The sequence below is a fragment of the Dermacentor albipictus genome, unplaced genomic scaffold (assembly GCF_038994185.2).
Source record: "Dermacentor albipictus isolate Rhodes 1998 colony unplaced genomic scaffold, USDA_Dalb.pri_finalv2 scaffold_34, whole genome shotgun sequence".
NCBI classification, from domain to species: domain Eukaryota; kingdom Metazoa; phylum Arthropoda; class Arachnida; order Ixodida; family Ixodidae; genus Dermacentor; species Dermacentor albipictus.
Window position 1 is genome coordinate 1,645,715 of NW_027225588.1, and position 19,681 is coordinate 1,665,395.

The 19,681-nt window shown below is 43.9% G+C and overlaps 1 protein-coding gene across 10 annotated transcripts in view; it reads right to left on the minus strand.

Moving 5' to 3' along the window:
* Positions 1-2,213: 2,213 nt before the first annotated feature.
* Positions 2,214-19,681, minus strand: part of LOC139052787 (glycerophosphocholine phosphodiesterase GPCPD1-like) — a 277,931-nt gene continuing 260,463 nt past the window's right edge. For all 10 annotated transcript variants that reach the window (XM_070529864.1, XM_070529863.1, XM_070529871.1 and 7 more), the window contains 4 exons: positions 14,553-14,683; positions 12,121-12,256; positions 9,479-9,639; positions 2,214-8,436 (listed from right to left, as the gene is read on the minus strand). In XM_070529864.1, coding sequence (XP_070385965.1) covers positions 8,268-8,436; positions 9,479-9,639; positions 12,121-12,256; positions 14,553-14,683 — 597 coding nt within the window. In that variant the 3' untranslated portion in view covers positions 2,214-8,267. The remainder of the gene's footprint in view (positions 8,437-9,478; positions 9,640-12,120; positions 12,257-14,552; positions 14,684-19,681) is intronic.

Below are 19,681 nucleotides of genomic sequence, written 5' to 3' on the forward strand. Positions count from 1 at the left end.
AATTCGGATTTCACGGGACCGAAAAAAATATCCGAATTAGTCGAACGTCGAATTATCCAGGGCTCAGAATAAACAAATGCTTACTACATCCACACTCTATTTGCTGAATGCATCAGCAACTGCTACTTGTATTTTGCACAGAAGCAGTGCGGAAGCTGCAATTCTCGTTATCTCGTGACTGATTGGCGCTCGCATCGGCCTCGCGCCTTCGTCACCGCGATCAAATCACAATTGCCAAGTGTGCTGGTCGGAAATAGATAACCCCTCCATTACGATGTAGCCGGTGGGTTATTCCAACGTGCGTGCCGCGGTAGAATCACTAACCTCGACAGCTTGCGCCGCATTTGTGACAATGCGCCGAGTAAAAAAGGAAACTATCGTTTGCGGCAACCGCTGCGAACGAGACCATGGTCGTTGTCGGCCCAATCATGGATGGCGACTGCAGTTCTGAAGGCACGCGGCCAACACGGTGCCGGGGTGTCGTGCGTGGTAGTAAACGCAAGAGTACACTCTAAAAAAAGTATACACCCTTTGGGGTGTATATCTGCCACACAACAATCGTCACCTGCCTTTCTTGCGTTTCCTTTCTTGAAAACGCCGCGCCCGCTACTTACCTGACGGGAATGCTATGTCATGTAGATAAGACGCATGTCGTTCGTTACTGGAAAGTACCGGGCTTGCCTCGTTAAAGAAAGGACATGCGGACAAGACAGATGACGATTATCGTTGTGTGGCAAGATACGACTCAAAGGGTGTAAACTTTTCTTAAGTGTGTTCAGTTTGGCTTAGTTGGTGTTTACTGCGCCCGCGTCGTTTTTGTGTTCACTTCCGCTGTCCCCGTCTTTATTTGCGGTCAATATGACATGCATTATCTGGCCCCACAACGACAATCATCTGCCCTACTTGCGTTTCCTTTCTTGAAAACTCGGCGCTCGCTACTTTCCTGTCGCTGATAACGTGCAAGCCGTTTGCGACTTGAAAGTACCGGGCTCGGCAGCATTAAAGAAAGAAAATGCGAGCAAGACAGATGACGATTATCGTTGTGGTACACGATACGACCCAAAGGTTCTACACTTTTTTTTTTTTTAAAGAGTGCACGGTTTCCACTGAGGACTATGGCGATGCGGACTCCGCCGCTTCGTTTTGGTTGGACGCTGGCGCTGCTTTTGGCCATTTGCGTCGTATATTTGGGGCGCTCGCCCCGCTTCGAGGGTTGTCCGAATTAATCAATGTGCGGCCAAATACGTCAGAGTTAACGAGAGTTTGATGTCATTAAATAATTCACACCACTGCCAGGACCAGGAGGAGTCCGAATTATTGGATTTTTTGAATTAACGAGGTTTCACTTGGCAGGTTCTCAATTTGCAAGCTACGATTACATTTTCACTATCAAGATAGCGCAATATCTGCAGAACACCGCTTCTAAGGTGCAATTGCTACCGAAACGCAATTGTAACTATAACCAACACAGTCATACTGTTTGGATTACAAGACTATTAGTATATAACAAGTTCCATTTGCCTATAAGGTCAATGTCAATCTTTAGGATTGCAACACCTCGAAAAAAATAAATGGCCACGGCAAGATGCATAACTAGGTGCAGCTTTGGTATCAGTGGTTGACTATTGCACTTTACAATTGCGCAATTTCTAACATGACAGTATGCTAAGAAAAAAAAAAGGAATTGCAACCTGCTGGGTAACCTATCTGGCAGCCAAGCGAATCTCAACCACCTGCTTCGTACTGAAAGTCTGGCTTTTAACAACGCGTAATGGTCCAGAGGGCTTGAAAATGAAAATACTGCACAAGCAAGGCAACGTGAATAGTCTTGGCAAGTCATATCTGGGCAACTTGAATATCATGAAGGAAGAGCAGCACAATGCAAAGTAAATCTTGCAGTGGAGAAACGCTTCAGAGTTATGTAATCAAAGCTATGCACTAAACTGTCTTGCAGTCAACACCCCTTAACTGCTGTACCTTCAGACACACACAGCATTGTTATGAATCAGCCTATGGCCCCATTGTACCGTTTGTGCCCCCACCCACTGTGTGTGCAACAGCAGTGAGCAAAAATCTATGTGGAAGGCTTTCCAACCAAGACTGCGCATCCGGCCAACACAACATAAGCACTAGGCACACAAATGGTGGAGAGTCCAGGAGTTGCGAATAAACAGTCCTTGAAATCAGTTTCAAGAAAGGCCAGTAAAAGGTACTCGGTCTCCAAAAGGCAGTTTATTCCACCTTTCGCTCTGACGTGTCCAAAGTAGCAGTGCTTCTGAACATGGACACAAGATCATCAAAAAAGAATCTCCAAAACAATAAACACCCTCTGCAGAGGAAACCGTGTTAGATTTAAGTACAATGGCAAAACGGCCTTCAATGTATACAATGCAGTCCAGCTAAGAATGCTCGACGTCGATCACAACAAGCATGTCAATAAATAACGCTAAGAAATAATAAATTGCTCAAGCCACCCTTAAAAAATTGAGGGCACTTTCATTTACAGTAACATTCAACGAGCAAATACTAAATAACTATTTCACCTCAAGTTAAAATATGACTGTAGTGCACAGGAGCTTATTGCATATAACAGTAGAAGCAGAGAAAGGTACCAACCTATACAAATATTCTATTTTCCACTAACATGCAAGAAAGGAAGTCAAGCATACAATACACACAACCTGTACAGCTAAAAAATGGCAACAGCACTTTCCCATGTGAGCTTTAGTGCCGAGCTCTGTACAGAGGCAGCGCATAAAAAAGCTGTAGTTACTTTTATTCGACCTGCTGGGCAAAGGCAAGCTTATGGTGCACAAGGCACATGCAAATGAGTGATTTTGAACAAGCGTCTTCAAGTGGCCAGGCCAGCATGACAGTTCAAGCCAAACAAAGTGGAATGCTAGCTGCGTTTCAGCGCACTGCCCCTCACACACGTCCCCTCCAATTCTGCCTCCTTGCAACCTTCAAACTATGCATGTAGACACTCAACTACTAAGAAATGCACACTAGAGAAGAAAAGCTGTCATTCTTATTTACTCTGACCTATGGAAACAAATATACATGCACAAAAGATGATTCAACAGTCAAGCCCTTGGCGGGAACACTAGAGCTTGCAGCACACAACAGACTGCAAGGGTACAGAGGAAACAACGCATCCCTATAGACAAACCTGAACTTCCACACAATGACTTCCATGGCCTTGGAGCTTGCACAAGTCTTGTAATGCCACATGTCAAAACTAAAATTATATTTAGCTGACGACATTCTGTATTCACCTTTTCCTTTCACAAGCACCTCTTTATGCTAAATTTCTCAACAGTTATTTGCCTGTGGGCATACAAGCCCCATTTTAAGACTGCAAATTCTTTGCCGCTTGAAGTAGATTTATTGTATTACGATAAACAAGACTCACTACCAATAAGACATTTCATGAGATGTTCTTTGCTTCAAGTTTAAACTGTTAATGCAGAACCTGTTAACGTTAATGCAGAAATGCTGCATTGGAACTAAAAAAATATATATATTTCATATCGTATTATGGCATAACAATGATAAAGTGACAACAGCTTCCTCAGAAATTTCACAGCAATAAATGAACTACTAAATACCATAAGATAACCTAAATCGGACAGCTTAAGCATACTAACGTAGCACTTGAAATCCACCTGCTCTGCTACCAAACAACCAATACCCTTGCCAAACAAATAAAGAATGAAGGCCAAAAGCAGAGTTGGTGAACCATCAAGTTTAAGCCAAGCATTAGCAGTCAAGTGCCTTGTACATAGAAATAATTCCCCTGGCTGGCAATTATCCATGTGCCCACAATAAGTTATGGCACCAAGCTGTTCACATATGCCTGTGTTAAAGGGACACTAAGGGCAGATACTAAGTGAAGCTAAAGTGATAGATTAGTGCTTGGGAATCTCTAAGACATCAATATTCTTTAAGACATCAATATCTAGGCATCTGGGACGTCCAAGACGTCAATCTCAAGACGTCAAGCTCAGACAGCCTTAGAACACTCCTCACGGAGAGAGGTGGAGACAATACCTGGCATCTTTATGAGGAAGGGGTCATCGATGTCGAAGAGGCACAAAAAACTTGCAGGAACACTCCCACTTGTCGTTGCCAGTTTCCTCATAAAGACACCAGGTATTGTCTCCACCTTTCTTCGTGAGGAATGTCCTAAAGCTGTTCGAGTTTTTACATCAAGGACTTGTATTACTCTTTGCCTCAAGAATATGTATGCATCGAAGTTGGCCATTGCATTGACAAATACGGTTTTTAGAGCTCTTAAGATTTTACATGCTTTCCACTTTCGTCTCCATGGGGGATAAGCTTTTTATGCAAAAGGAAGGTGTGAGCGTCGGTTCATGTACAGCCCCTGTTCTCAGCGACATTTTAGTGGCCAGCTATGACCGCAATCTTAGAACTAAGCTCAGCTAGACGAGCACTGTAAGGGTAATGCAATACATTGATGACTTAAATTTTTTTACTATACTAACACTACTGAAGCGCAGCCTGCTGCTGCTATATTTTACCTGTTCCACATAGTTTTAGATTCCTTTGAATTGACCACGGAGCATCCATCAGACAACAAGCTGCATTTCTTAGACTTGGAGCTATCATTCTCAATCAATCATGTATGTTGGGGTTATGCTCCTTGGTCTCATAGAGCCTTCTTCCCTTTTTTTCCACGCTCTGAAAGATAGTTAAGTGCAGCATTGCAAGATCTTGCATGAAGGTGGCCCTCATCAGGTTTTGTAACCACCAAGTAGATGCAACCTTCGAATTGCAAGTAGCCAGGCTGAAGCTCGCAGGCCTCCTGTTACCGCTTTTAACTAGCATCACTGAAAGCCTCGCAACAAGCCTTAAAAGAAAGCAATCGGCAGCTACTTAATCTGAGAATCGCTCACAGCAAATGGTTGCTGTCATCCCATATGTGCACCAGGTTGCGCACAATCTCAAAAAGGTTGTCAGCAGGGCAGGCGTTAGGTTGCTGTTCACTGCCAGAAATAAGTTAGGCAGCCTGTGCCATCAGGTCAATGGGGTGACCGAGCACAGCAAAAAAAGTTGTGAAAAGCAGAACAGGCAGAGGTTTGCTGTTGACTGTTGTGACTGTGTGCTTTATAAGATTCCTCTTTCATGCAAGCATTTCTATATCGGTCAAATGGGGCAGTGCATCGATGACTGCATCCATGAACACTCGAACAAAGTTGAAAAACGAGCTAGACATAGCCAATTATCACTGCATTGCAATGAATGCGGCTGGACGCAGTCTTTTAAAGATGTGACCTATCTGTCAAAGTACCGCGATGACCGCGCCCGTCTTATTTCCGAAGCTTTCCACATTCATAATAGCGGCAAAGCATGTGTAAGCCTTCCGTCCATTTCTCTTTTTCCGAAGGAGGTTGCCTTCCTATCGTATTAATTGCAATTTTTGCCCCTGCGCATGCCGAATTCTGTTGATCCTGTGCTTTGAGATGGCGGCTGAGTATATATATGCTGACTGAAATAATAAAGACACTTGGTTGTTAGTCAGCGCTGTTGTCCGTGTCCTTCTCTTTGTCCTGTTGTTTAGCGCTGTTTACTGCTCGTTACCATGAACCAACCAGCCCAAATGCATACTCTTCTACGATTTCATGTTTAGAAAACAGAACTAACTGAAATTTCCCTTGACAATGACACGGGCGGTTGAAAGGTTGCGTTTTCGCTCGACTCGGAGTCGCCCACGCTTTCGCGTTTCAATACTTTCTCGATTATGTAGTGCTGCACTGGTTTTGCTGGCTCGCGAAACTGGCACAAACTGCAAGTAGCAGAGAATTCAACTTCCATGTGATGTCGCAAAATGCCCAAATGGTCTATGCCACTTGACAAAAAGCAGCTGCAGCGGCGAATCCACCGCTCTGTCTTGGCTCTGTTATGATGACAACTTCTAGCCACCATAGCTCGCTGCTGCCGTCTGTCAGGCGCCATTTTACTCATAGACAGCAGCAAAGGGCGGTGATGGTGTACGCAACGTCACCACTCCCCCGGTTGTGTGGCGGGAGATTTGAATTTTCAAAAAGGTATTCGGACTTTTCAAATGCAATTTTCTCTTAAACTAAGTCCTTTCTTGACACAAAACAAGCGTTGTGAGGTTTCTGGAATGGTATTTAAACGGTCCACGTCGACATTATTTGTCTTTAGTGTCCCTTTAAGTTGAACTGAGGGTTGCAACATTCTCCTCCATCCGTTATACAAATATGGCATTAATGAAGAAATATGCACTAAAGGCAAGTGATCACTTCAGTTGATGTGTCTTCATGCTTTTACTTTGCGCTCTCTACCAATGTGCATAAGTAACGAACACCCTGCTTCCAGTCAGTTTTTTGCCACAACTAGCAAAAGCTTTTGCTTCAGCTTGGTGCTTAGGCATAGCACAAACAGCAGCAACTGCACCATCAGGTGATGGGAAATTGAGGATACACAAAATACTGGATGTTGACTTTTCCTCACTGTTGAATAGCCCTACACAAGATGGCCGACCTCCCACTTGCAGCACCGTTGAGCTGAAGGTAGAGCAAGTAGTAAGGGTAAGACAGTGGCAAAAATAGCAGCACCAGCTTGTGCACGCCTGCTTTATTTATGCTCCGAAGGCAACGTCCACCATCATGGGTGGGTTAAACTAAACCTGCGGAGAAGTGCACTTGCAGAATTTCACATAACCCCTATTGGAGCCCAAAAAAAAACTGGTGAACATACAGTGCTTTTGCACCTAGACATTTGTTGCAAAAGAAAGAAAAAAGGACAAATAATCCTCCATCAGATGCAAGTACGCCTACTCGCACTTAAGTCCGAGCCCTAATAAACCCTCCACACAAGCAGGCACTTCAAGATGGCACAAATGTCCATTAATGGTGCTGTGCAGGCCACTCATAATTAGGGAAAGGAAGGAGATAAGACAGCCAGACAATTTCTTGTGAATGCCTGTAGCCTCCTTTCCTATCCAGGAGCATAGAAGTCTTCCGCTCTGCTTCACTCACTTGTGGCTCAGTCTTCTTCACAACAAATACTATGCACACGCACGCACGCGCGCGCGCGTGCACACACACACACACACACACACACACACACACATACAAAATTCAATAGTCCACATACAAAAGCATATACAACTCCATAAGCAGAAGGTGCAGACAGGTCAAGAGCCAGGAAGAACTGCATTATTTCACAAAGCCCTACGTCAACTCTCCCACTAGTGATAGTCTACGGCAAAACAGGCACTGAATGGTGTCAAGTTTTAACCAAGCATGAGTCAATGTGGCAATACAATGGGTTTCATTGCAAAAATTTGTGTCACCCCAACATTGCTAGACAAAGTGTCACCTCTACAACCAAGGTGGAAAAAAAAGGGGGGGGGGGGGAGTAGACAAGAAAGGCCAAAGTTCTTTTACATGAAAATTTATATAATAGAGGTTTTGCATAAATTTCTTTTTAAGTGCTGTTTATATGCGTAGACTTCCCGAAAACATGTGGCAACAACTATTTTCGGGAAGCCGTGCCAATGGCCTTTTGTACCAAAGGGGCTTGTTTACTAGTGTTATGTAGGGTGTCCCATCATGCTTTGCCTTGACTGCTTTGCACTGTTCATGTGAAGCTACTTCCTTGACAATTCAGTAATGTACATGTACAAGAATGTCTGCATCCTAACTGAGGATGCCTGTTATTCTTATGGCTCACTACCCAGTTGACTGCTGCAGCCCTCTTGCTGACAGTATTACTTTGCAACAATGACAGTGATCTGCAACGTTACCGACTCAGTATAATTTTCTTGCCTCACCACTGGCAGACAATGTCATTAGCTCATAAGTGGCAACAGCGCTGGCAACCAGCAGTGCTACATCCAATTGGGCAATATCCAATGTCCTGTCACATTCTTGGGAAGCAATCTTGGAGCGTCACCACTGGCTCGCACAGACCGCTATCTACGAGCAGCACAAGTCAAGGGTGAAGGCTAAGACAAGTAAATGAATCCAGGACTTGTCTGCACTTGGGTGCCATATAGCAGTTTTCGAAGCTGTGCCTGACATTCAGAAAGCGAGAGGAAGGCAAGTGATTCTGCGAGTGCAAATGAAAGCTGGAAGTATGAGAGGCGCCGTTGAGCATAACTGTCACACTGCTTAAGGAAGACGGGAAGCAGAGCTTGGCAGACACGACATGCATGCACAGCCGCTTCTTCGTCAGCCCCGACCTGCAGCATTGCACCAAGGAAGGCAGGAAAAGGGCTAGGAGCCGCCCACGCTGCAGGAAGGGGTGCCTGAAGACACACTGTTCTCAGGCAGGGTCTCCCTGGAGCAGCTGCTGCTGGCCGCCTCGAGCAGACTTACCGTCGAACCAGCGTTCACATGGAAAACACTCTCGTTCTCCGGACCACGTGTTATGAACAAGTCCAGCCTGGTTGGGAGAGGTGAGAAGGCATAAGAATTGACAGTGCCTGAGAGAAAACATCTGAGAGTTGGGCCACTGGGGCTTCCAACACTTAATCGAGAGCTTTAGTGGAGTACATATTTACAATCTGCTCCACTCACACCAGTGTATCCTAGCAATTTGCACTGAGCCGTCAAGCAAGAATGTTTGTGGACGGCTATGCAATGCTTATGCCAGCAGTGGAAAGTAGAAAGCTTCCCTCATTTCGCTGCAAAGCTGAATGAGTGGAGTGTGATGACACGTCCACTTGGGTCCTTTGTCATTTTGCAGACAAGCTGTCAGCGCATTGCTTGTGTCTCCAAAAGACACTCTTACCAAAATTGCAAAATTAACAGTTTCCTGCAATGCGTCAATGCCTGACACATAAGTGGAGGGGAGCTTAAGGGACGTTGTGATAAAACTGTCTAATGAATCAGGTTTTACATTTCACACCTATACTTGGGCTTTCAAAGCAGGCATAATGAATGACTCCAGATTAATTCTAACCACTTTGTTTCTTTAAGGTACAGTCTTCAATGAATACCTAAAAAGCAATCATTTCAGTGCATGGCTTTCGAGTGCATTTTGTGCCCCATCTTAGTTTGAAATATAGCACTTCAATCGCAGTGCAGCTATTTCAAAGTGACAAACACGAGCATTCATGAGTAAATCGCACACATTTTACTACCTCCAGAAGCATGCACAGTCCATGGTGCCACATCAGTACTCAGAGGTCAAGAGCAGTGCTGCATTTCATTCATTCACCGCTGTACACTGAAATATTAGTAAAGACACATTCTTCCCACCTTTTTTGTTTGTTTCGTTCTAAACCGAATGAAATGAGACTATGGCAGGTCTCCCCAAAATAATAATTTAAACCACTTTCAGCTCCACTGCAGCGTTAATATCAGAGATGCTTTCCCTTCGTCACTTACACTTTGGTTCAGCGCACACGTGCACCACTGCCAACTGCTTTAGAAGAGTGTTGCCACACTACAGGTCATACTCAAAGGGGAGCAGGTACACTCACTTGTCATAGATGACACCGTCAACGCCTTTGCGCTTGAGACTAGAGATGGTCTCGCTGTGGTTGTTGTCATCACCCCAGCAGAAAAGGATCAGCTTGTGCTCCTTCACAAAAGTGATGAGACTCGGCTCACGCAGCAGCTCTTCCGTGTGCACATTGATTCCCTGCACCACACAATCGGGCTGTCCACAAACTTCGCAGCAGGCTAGACGAAATGTTCATCTCGAAATCTGTGCCAGTTTCGCCAACCAGTAACAAATTTGGCAAAAAAATGGGAATTGGGTTAACGATTTATAGAGGGAAGTAATTGAGAGTGGGCGAATACTGAATAGTAGACTTCAAATCTAATACAGAATCGAATCAAGAAAAAAAAAAAGCTGGACATTGAATCAAACCTCGAATACTGGGAAATCTTCCACAAAATTTAATGCTTCAAAATTTTTGGCAAGAAAGTATGGTGTTGCACATGCTCGGCAGTCTCCTAGCATTCCGTAACAAGAATGCAGCAAGGTAGCTATCTGAAACATGGGTACATGGAAATCAAGACATACACAGCAGTCTATTCTTATTAAAGGCAATAACAAATAAGTATGCCAGCATTGCTTACAACTTATTCTAGTATACTGTCATGTAGCAGTGACAGTAAAGAACACAGAAGCAATACTGTGAATGACGAAACTGAATTTTGTTGGGCAAACCTGTGCCCACAATAACAGGCTACAGTTAAAGCACAATGATAGCAGCGAACACAGTCGCCAATCGTCGAAATCTGATCTGCCGGTGAAGCGCATCGGCTTTTATACACAAGCCATCGAACATTCCAGAGTAATCGCTGGTGCCCACGTGTCTTCCAGAAAGTTCTACACAATTCGCGTCACGCATACATGCAATCTGATTACACAACGTTCGTTGACAACAGACAGTGGGCAGAACCACTGATAACATTCCAGAAACTTTGGATACATGCAGGCACATCCCGCGCTAAGTGATAACATCTGTTAGACTGTGAAAAGCGCTTACTCGAAAAAGAAACATGTCCACATGTCAACATGAAGCTCAAGAAAATATTTCATCAACATAATTTGTTTAATAGAATCATGTGCTTTTGTTTATTCCAATGAAGCTAATCAATTAGTGACATTATCTGCAATGAATATCAATGAGGTTCTCAGTACAAAAGTGAACCTGCGTTTTGTGGTAATCTTATTTATTGAAAAGAATGTCTTGCTTTCCAGTTTTTCTGCAAGACACTTGAGGGCTATCTTAAGGCAGGTAGGCTATTGTAAAGCCAATATATGCAACAGACAAAAGGACAGTGCATCATGTGACTTGATTACCAGTCTGCACATAGCCAGTGCCAACGATAAAGAGCAGGCACCGTTCGCACCGCTTCATTGTTAGATTCAGCATGATTTGCCACCTGTCATATTCTGTAATATGGAGGGTCACGGCAAGTTCACACAGGGCTCGCTCAGCCAGAATTGGGGTCTTGTGCCATAAAAACCCATAAATCAATCCTGGGTTTAAATTATCCTGCACAGTATGAGTTTGTCACATTTTGCATTCACCAATTTCTTGCCACCTAGCTTTTTAGTATATATACTATCAAAAGTGACTGGAAAACAAGGAGGAGCATAGACATTGTGTTGTACAGTCAAACTTCTTTAATACATACCCGCTTAATGTGTAATTGCAGTTTAAAGATAGTTGCGAAGATTCCCCCATCCAGCCCCCATAGAAACCCCGTAGAACCACCATGCATTGGCTGACCGCTTAAGCCGTAGTTGCTCATTGCCCTCCACCATACGGTTAGCGCATACCATCTGCTTTCTTGTTTACATGCACAGGCACAAAATTGGCAAAATCTCTTGTGCACAGAAGTTCGAAGTTGTTTCCTATGATGTTTCTTGTATGTGGTTCTTTTTTTCCAGGATCTGAAGATAGACCACAAAAAAATGATGAAAATGATGTCACTGCATGTTTTGTATTCAGCACTCTCGACTGCATTTCCAATGAACAAAGGCTGCGCGCCTGTCATAAAAGAAACCAATGAGCTTGTCTTGATCCGCTTTCAGTGCTGGCCCATTAATGATCATTTTGGACAGTGCTGTCGTGGCTGCCTGGATGGTGGGGGCCTACTGCTTCTTTTTGCAAAGTAACATGCGGGTTTCATTGTTTGCAAATATAACAGCACTGAATGAGCACAAGCATGCAGTGGTGCAATTTTTCATATTTCATGGGCTTTCTTCAAAGCTTAGAAAAGAGAACCACATGAAATATAACATGGAAACAACTTCATTCAGTAATACTGAACATGCTCTACAGCTTTTACAATTACACTTACGCCATAAAACAAACATTTTAAAAAGTTACGTAAACTAACTTATTTAATAGGCTAATCGCACAGCGAAACCTACTCTAAGCAACTCTGAAGGACTACAAACAATATGTCATTGGTTTCAATTGCCTAAGGTGTACCACTTTCTTTTATAGCTTGCCTCAAGTTCTATGAAACACCCAGTACATGTTTCTCATCAGAACAGGACTTCACTTATGACATTGTTCTCAACATCTATGCCACGGATTTCGTGAAAGGAAGAGAGAGAGAAAGGAGAAATTTATTTGGGGACCAGCTAACTACTGACCAAAATGTGGGTGCAGAGGGCAAAGTAGGTGCCCATTTGGATTGTAGAGGTGCGCGTGTCCAAGTAGGGTGGGTACTTGTCTGTCTGGCCCTGGGTCAGGAAGAGAAGTGGGTACTTGTTCTGTTTAAGCCGGATCCTGCAATAAATGGGGCCAAGTGTCAGAGCTTGCTCCTAGCAGCTTATTACATGTTTAAAAAGAAGGCTCGAACATGTGGCCCGAGAAACTCATACAAACGTTTATGGATAGGACACGTTACGCAAACACAATCTACACAATGCTACCCAAGCTAAATCGTGTCAGCATTTAACGAAACTCATGAACCCCTTCCAGTATTAAACTGCACCATGCTCTTGCCTGCAGAGAGCGATATGTATGCAAGCCAGTATTTCTGCACTTTTACATGCCAAAATCACAATCTCATTGTAAAGTACACTGTAGTGGGGAACTCCAGATTAATTTTGACCACCTGGGGTTCTTTAATGTGCACCCAATGCACGATACACGGGCACTTTTGCATTTCACCCTCATCGAAATGCAGCCGCAGCAGCCAGAATTTGATCCCACGACCTCATGCTTAGCAGCGGAACGCCACAGCCGCTGTGCTACCATAGTAGGTAAGCCAGCATTTATCACGAGTTTGACATACAGTGGGAGATCAACATACATGAAGCTACAAAAGCTGTAGGCTGAGTAAGGTTAACATCTGCAAGGTGGCATATATTGCATATTGTAGTGATGAGGATAGATAGCCATGGCGTTCAAATTAATCCATACCAGGTTGTTAGATGAAGCGATTCTCAGTTTCAATTCAGCAGCAGCTGTCTGAGATAAGCATGTTAGCACTTTGTTAGCACTTTGCATGTAAAAAATCAAGAATTTAACCCGCCACAGTACCCCAGTGGCTATGGCACGTTACTGCTGAGCTCGAGGTAATGGATTCAATACTGGCCATGGCAACCGCAATGCAATGGGACGAAATGCAAAAACACCCCTGGTAATTGATTTTAGGCACTCATTAAAGAACCCCAAGTGGTCAAAATTACACCAGAACCACTGCTACAGCATGCCTCAAATCAGATCATGTTTTTGGCACATAAAACACTAAAATTTAATTTTTTTACACACAGAATTTAGTGCAGTGATTAAACATACAAAAAGAATTACCAGATGATAGCGGCACAGAATAAATTCAATACAGAGAAAGTTTAAAGATAAGGTCTCTTCACCCATGTTGCCAACTACTTTCTCAGCAAGACCCTATGCAGCAGTTGAAAAAAAAAATAAAAGAACACACATGAGACACTATGTGGCCTTTGCCTTGGGTCCTATGTCTGAACCTATGTACCCATTGTTTCATCCAAATACTTAACTAATGATTTCAAATAAAGAGCAATATTAACAATCAACAACAAGCAGTAAAAAAGTAGAAGACTGATATAACGAAATATTTTTACTTTCTATAATGAAGCTTTATACAACTTGCACCACATGTATGTCTGCTTAGCAGACCTTTAGAGGCTAAAAAATCGTGCCTTGCAGTAGCTGTGCTGGGTTTATCTTGTATATGCAAGGAACTTCACAATCTCAAATGCTGCACTACCATCCGAGGTAATGCAATAGGAACTACACTTGAATATTATATGCCAACAAAGCGCAAGGCCCAAAATTACGTTCTTATGCAATATTGTGAACACATCACAACATCAGAAATACCTGTTCACACTTTGCTACAACACCAGCAGATGTAGTGTATTTTCTTTTGATGTATTTGAATATGCCGTCCACAACCTGCATCTTGACAGTTCCCGAGTGTCGCAGCAAAATCTTATCACGACTGTTCAGGTTTACAGCTCCAAGTCTATCTCGTTTTTCTTAGTTTAGACACCACTTATACGCTTGAGAAGCTTGGTCTAATCATAGCAACAGCAGTGTGCAGTAAAGATGAGCTGGGGACAGATATTTATGGACTCTTGCGTGGTCATTATGTGTTCCTCTACATATGAGTCTCATGAACCTACAATGGATTTCTGCAGAAATTTTCAAACTCTGCCAGTGCCACCTGTTTACTGCACAACCTGTGTGCACTGAGACATAATTTCACCGATCTTACAGCCTTGCTTCTTCATTCAAATAGACAACAAAGAAAAGTGTTTTTTCCCTTTCTCCTGCATGAATTACAGGCTTACTCAGGCATGAATGTAGCCTGGGAAACGGAAAAATACTTTGGCAATTGCAAGAAAATGCAATCTTACTGACAGGATACACAGGCGAAAATATTGGTCCATGTGAAAAGCATGGATGACAAAGATAGGCGCAGACTAACAACTGGCATTAGTGAAGGGCAGGGCTCATTGAAAGAGCAGAGGGGAAATAAAACTACACTTGGGCTGTAAAAAAAAACAAAAACAAAAAATGAGTTGAGCCTGCTTACATGGTGCAGATGTCCGGGTGGAAGCAGGAGAGAATAATGTAGCGCTTTGCACTGAAGTCGAGCAAAGTGCACAGTATGATGTCAACGTACTGGTTGATATCAAAATTTAGGTCCATTTCCCATGTGCCATCCTGGATAAAAAACAAATCAGGAGGGAAAGGAGGCAGTGAGCAGGGCCACTCTTATCAGCACAAGCTCAAGACACAAAGCCTGCATAAGGCAGGCTTTGATACAAACCATCCTAAAAAGTACCAAGTGTGCTATCTGCTTTAAAGACCCTCCACTCATCCATTGAGGAAGAGCACTCGCTGAGGCCACATGACAAAATACATCCACCAACTGATAATTCAGACATGCTTGATTATTCAGACAGCCTTGCGGCAGAGTGCCACTGGAAGCGTAAATGTGATGTACAAGGACAACCAAAATTCCAAATGCCTTACAGCATACTGTTCGATAAATCAAATTCCATGTGCACAAACATGCATCAGTTATGGTTGCTAAGTCGTGCAGAAAGAGTGCAGTTTTTGTCTCAATACAATTGCCAGCATCTACTCGAAACTGAAAGTAATGAAGCCTAGTCAAACCAGTACAAGTGTGCCTTTGTGTGTATTGTGCTAATGCCGAGCTCAGAATTTCTGCACAAAAAGATTTTGATGGGCGGTGCCTATACCGTCGAGGACTTGAAAGAACTGCATATATGCTCCTCGCCAACACTGAAATGCCATTACGTGACTGCGAACTGTGTTCTATTAGTGATGGAATAACTACAAGAACACTGGGGGCCCCGCACGAGGCTGAGGTCACATATGCGGTTTGGAAAAATGGAGACATTGTAAAGAAAACATCACAGCCGACTTTGTTTGTGAAGGAATTAGCTAAGTGGATCTCCAAGTGGGTTCCGCATGACTACATACAGCGGACACAAGCTGCGACTATTCCTGAAGCAAAACAATGTGAGTGGCGAGCATCCCTCGTTTTGCATTTTGAGATCACAGAAAACTGACCTGCCATTGTTTCAAATGAGATTCAGTGCTACCACTGGCACAAAAAACAAGTGTCAGTTTTCAACACTGGAAAAACAACACGCAGTTACGCTGTTATAAGTGATGACATGTCGCATGACGCAGCCCATGCTTGGTTTGCATTAAAAGGCCCCTCACCAGGCGCCATAGCAAATTTTAGTTATATGCTGGGATTTCCTACGTGCTGTCTAGAGAGCATTCTTCTGAAAACATTTTTCATAGAAATATTTCAGTGCCGCAAATCCACGATTTCAGGAGGCGAGCTCCACTGCCAAGTGAGACACTCTCTCCACTTGCCCCGTCTAGCCTCCACAAGCGAAAGTCCTTCCCTGTGTTCTCCCATACCAGACCTCGAGGATTGCGTGATGCATACGTCACAGGCCCTGCCTTCTTTTTTTTTTTTCCTGCCTTTTTTTACCTCCTCCTCGCTGAAGGCCACAAAGTCGTCGTCATCATCAGCCTGGTTACGCCCACTGCAGGGCAAAAGCCTCTCCCACACTTCTCCAACTACCCCAGTCATGTACTAATTGTGGCCACGTTGTCCCTGCAAACTTCTTAATCTCATCCCCCCAACTAACTTTCTGCCGCCCCCTGCTACGCTTCCCTTCCCTTGGAATTTATTCCGCAACCCTTAATAACCATCAGTTATCTTCCCTCCTCATTACATGCCCTGCCCATGCCCATTTCTTTTTCTTGATTTCAACTAAGATGTCATTAACTCGCATTTGTTCCCTCACCCAATATGCTCTATTCTTATCCCTTAACGTTACACCCATCATTCTTCTTTCCATAGCTCGTTGCGTCGTCCTCAATTGAAGTAGAACCCTTTTCGTAAGCCTCCAGGTTTCTGCCCCGTACGTGAGCACTGGTAAGAGACAGCTGTCATACACTTTTCTCTTGAGGGATAATGGCAACCTGCTGTTCACGATCTGAGAATGCCTGCCAAACGCACCCCAGCCCATTCTTATTCTTCTGTTTATTTCAGTATCATGATCCGGATCTGCGGTCACTACCTGTCCTAAGTAGATGTATTCCCTTACCACTTCCAGTGCCTCGCTAGCTATCGTAAACTGCTGTTATCTTCCGAGACTGTTAAACATTACTTTAGTTTTTTGCAGATTAATTTTTCGACCCACCCTTCTGCTTTGCCTCTCCAGATCAATGAGCATGCATTGCAATTGGTCCCCTTAGTTACTAAGCAAGGCAATATCATCAGCGAATCGCAAGTTACTAAGGTATTCTCCATTAACTCTTATCCCCAATTCTTCCCAATCCAGGTCTCTGAATATCTCCTCTAAACACGCCATGAATAGAATTGGAAAGATCGTATCTCCCTGCATGGTGCCTTTCTTTATTGGGATTTTGTTGCTTTCTTTATGGAGAACTACGGTGGCTGTGGAGCCGCTACATATATCTTTCAGTATTTTTACATACGGCTCGTCTACACCCTGATTCCGTAATGCCTCCATGACTGCTGAGGTTTCGATTGAATCAAACGCTTTCTCGTAATCAATGAAAGCTATATATAAGGGTTGGTTATATTCTGCAAATTTCTCTATCGCCTGATTGATAGTGTGAATATGGTCTATCGTTGAGTAGCCTTTACAAAATCCTTCCTGGTCCTTTGGTTGACAGAAGTCGAAGGTGTTCCTGATTCTATCTGTGATTACCTTAGTAAATACTTTGTAGGAAACGGACAGTAAGCTGATCGGTCTATAATTTTTCAAGTCTTTGGCGTCCCCTTTCTTACGGATTAGGATTATGCTGGCGTTTTTCCAAGATTCTGGTACGCTCGAGGTCATGTGGCATTGCGTGTACAGGGTGGCCAGTTTTTCAAGAACAATCTGCCCACCATCCTTCAACAAATCTGTTGTTACCTGATCCTCCCCAGCTGCCTTCCCCCTTTGCATAGCTCCCAAGGCTTTCTTTACTTCTTCCGACGTTAGCTGTGGGATTTCGAATTCCTCTAGACTATTCTCTCTTCCATTATCGTCGTGGGTGCCACTGGTACTATATAAATCTCTATAGAACTCCTCAGCCACTTGAACTATCTCATCCATATTAATAATGATATTGCCGGCTTTCTCTTAAAGCATACATCTGATTGTTGCCAATTCCTAGTTTCTTCTTGACTGCTTTTAGGCTTCCTCCGATCCTGAGAGCATGTTCAATTCTATCAATATTATACTTCCTTATGTCAGTTGTCTTACGCTTGTTGATTAACTTCGAAACTTCTGCCAGTTCTATTCTAGCTGTAGGGTTAGAGGCTTTCATACGTTGGCGTTTCTTAATCAGATCTTTCGTCTCCTGCGATAGCTTACTAGTATCCTGTCTAACGAATTTGCCACCGGACTTCCATTGCACACTCCTTAATGATTCCCATAAGATTGTCGTTCCTTGCTTCAACACTACGGTCCCCCTACCGAGTTAAAGCCGAATATCTGTTCTGTAGCTTGATCTGGAATTCCTCTATTTTCCCTCTTATCGCTAACTCATTGATCGGCTTCTAATGCACCAGTTTCTTCCGTTCCCTCCTCAGGTCTAGGCTAATTCGAGTCCTTACCATCCTGTGGTCACTGCAGCGCACCTTGCCGAGCACGTCCACATCTTTTATGATGCCAGGGTTAGCGCAGAGTATGAAGTCTATTTCATTTCTAGTCTCGCCATTCGGGCTCCTCCACATCCACTTTCAGCTATCCCGCTTGCAGAAGAACGTATTCATAATCCACATATTATTCCGTTCTGCAAACTGTACTGATAACTCTCCCCTGCTATTCCTAGAACCTATGCCATATTCCCCCACTGACTTGTCTCCAGCCTGAAGGCCACAAAGTGCTCCACATTAATAGCACCACCCTGTCCCCTTTGATGTTTTCAACTGCGGGTTCAGGGGGGTGTCAAGCCCTCATTTAAGACACCAGGCGTCTGTTGCTGTCGGCGATCCCTGATGACAATTTAACCAACTCACAGTATAGGTAGAACAGACAATGTGAATGCGGATATTGTAACTTAGCTTATGTTAAACAATGGGCTCTTGTGACCAGAAGCAGAGGTGGGAACCGCACCAACCATATTGTGGGTGTTTTCCCGTGGCTTTGTACACAAACTCCTGAAGACATGCGCGACGTCACCGAGTGAACATAGAAATCCAGAAAAGCTGTCCCTTCTCTGAACTTTCTCCTGCGGCTGTCAAGTACGTGAGAAAGCTTATTCTAAAGTTTATTGCTGTCGCTATTACATCTATGGTGCTGTTTTTGAGGCACCTTCATCCCCTTGTGCGACTTCTTTTGATAAAGTACCTCGGCATCACTCATGTTGTGCCCTAGAATTGCCTACAAAGCCATGGACGTGTCTTTGAATGCATCCTACCCATTGTCTCTTGTTGCCAGAAACTATTTCAACAATATTTGACACTATGCATAGGGGGTCCATAGCAGTATGCATCCTACTTGATACGACCTGACATCTCTGTAGAAGCACAGTGGTGACGGTTGCTTTACAAAGCATTGCCATCAGGCATCAAAAGAAGGTATATCTCACACAGCTCCATGTGTCTTCCTGGCATCATGAACAAGCAGTCCTGGCTAATTAACCAAATTTGCAGACTAGACGCCACCTTGCTTCAGGCACGGTAGGTAATGTCACGACTGGAACAATGTCACCTTCATAGTGCTCATTCCAAAGATGTGCAGGGTGAGTAGACGAAGATGGAAGGAGACAGTTCTGAGTACTGTGTTCTTGTGTAATCACATTTCACGTACAGTCGCCGACTGATTTTTCGGACTCCGAAAATTCGGACATGCTCGATTATTCGGTCTGCTTCGCGGCACTGCCATTCTCCCCATAGACCATAATGTGTAACAACTGCCGAAAGTTCGGACGCCTTGCAACCTCTCGTGTGATTTTTCGGACCCTCCTTGAGCCAACTCGATCAATAGCGCCATGCAGCGACTTTGACCGGTGCATGGTTCGACTTGCTGAACGCCATTTTTGTTTTGAATGGAGTCTCCCAGCTGCCCCACAAAGTGGCGCTACTGGAAATCCCCGCTCATCATCATCGTTTCTGCCTGGTTCGATAGAGTTGCTACAGCAGTTCCAGTCTCA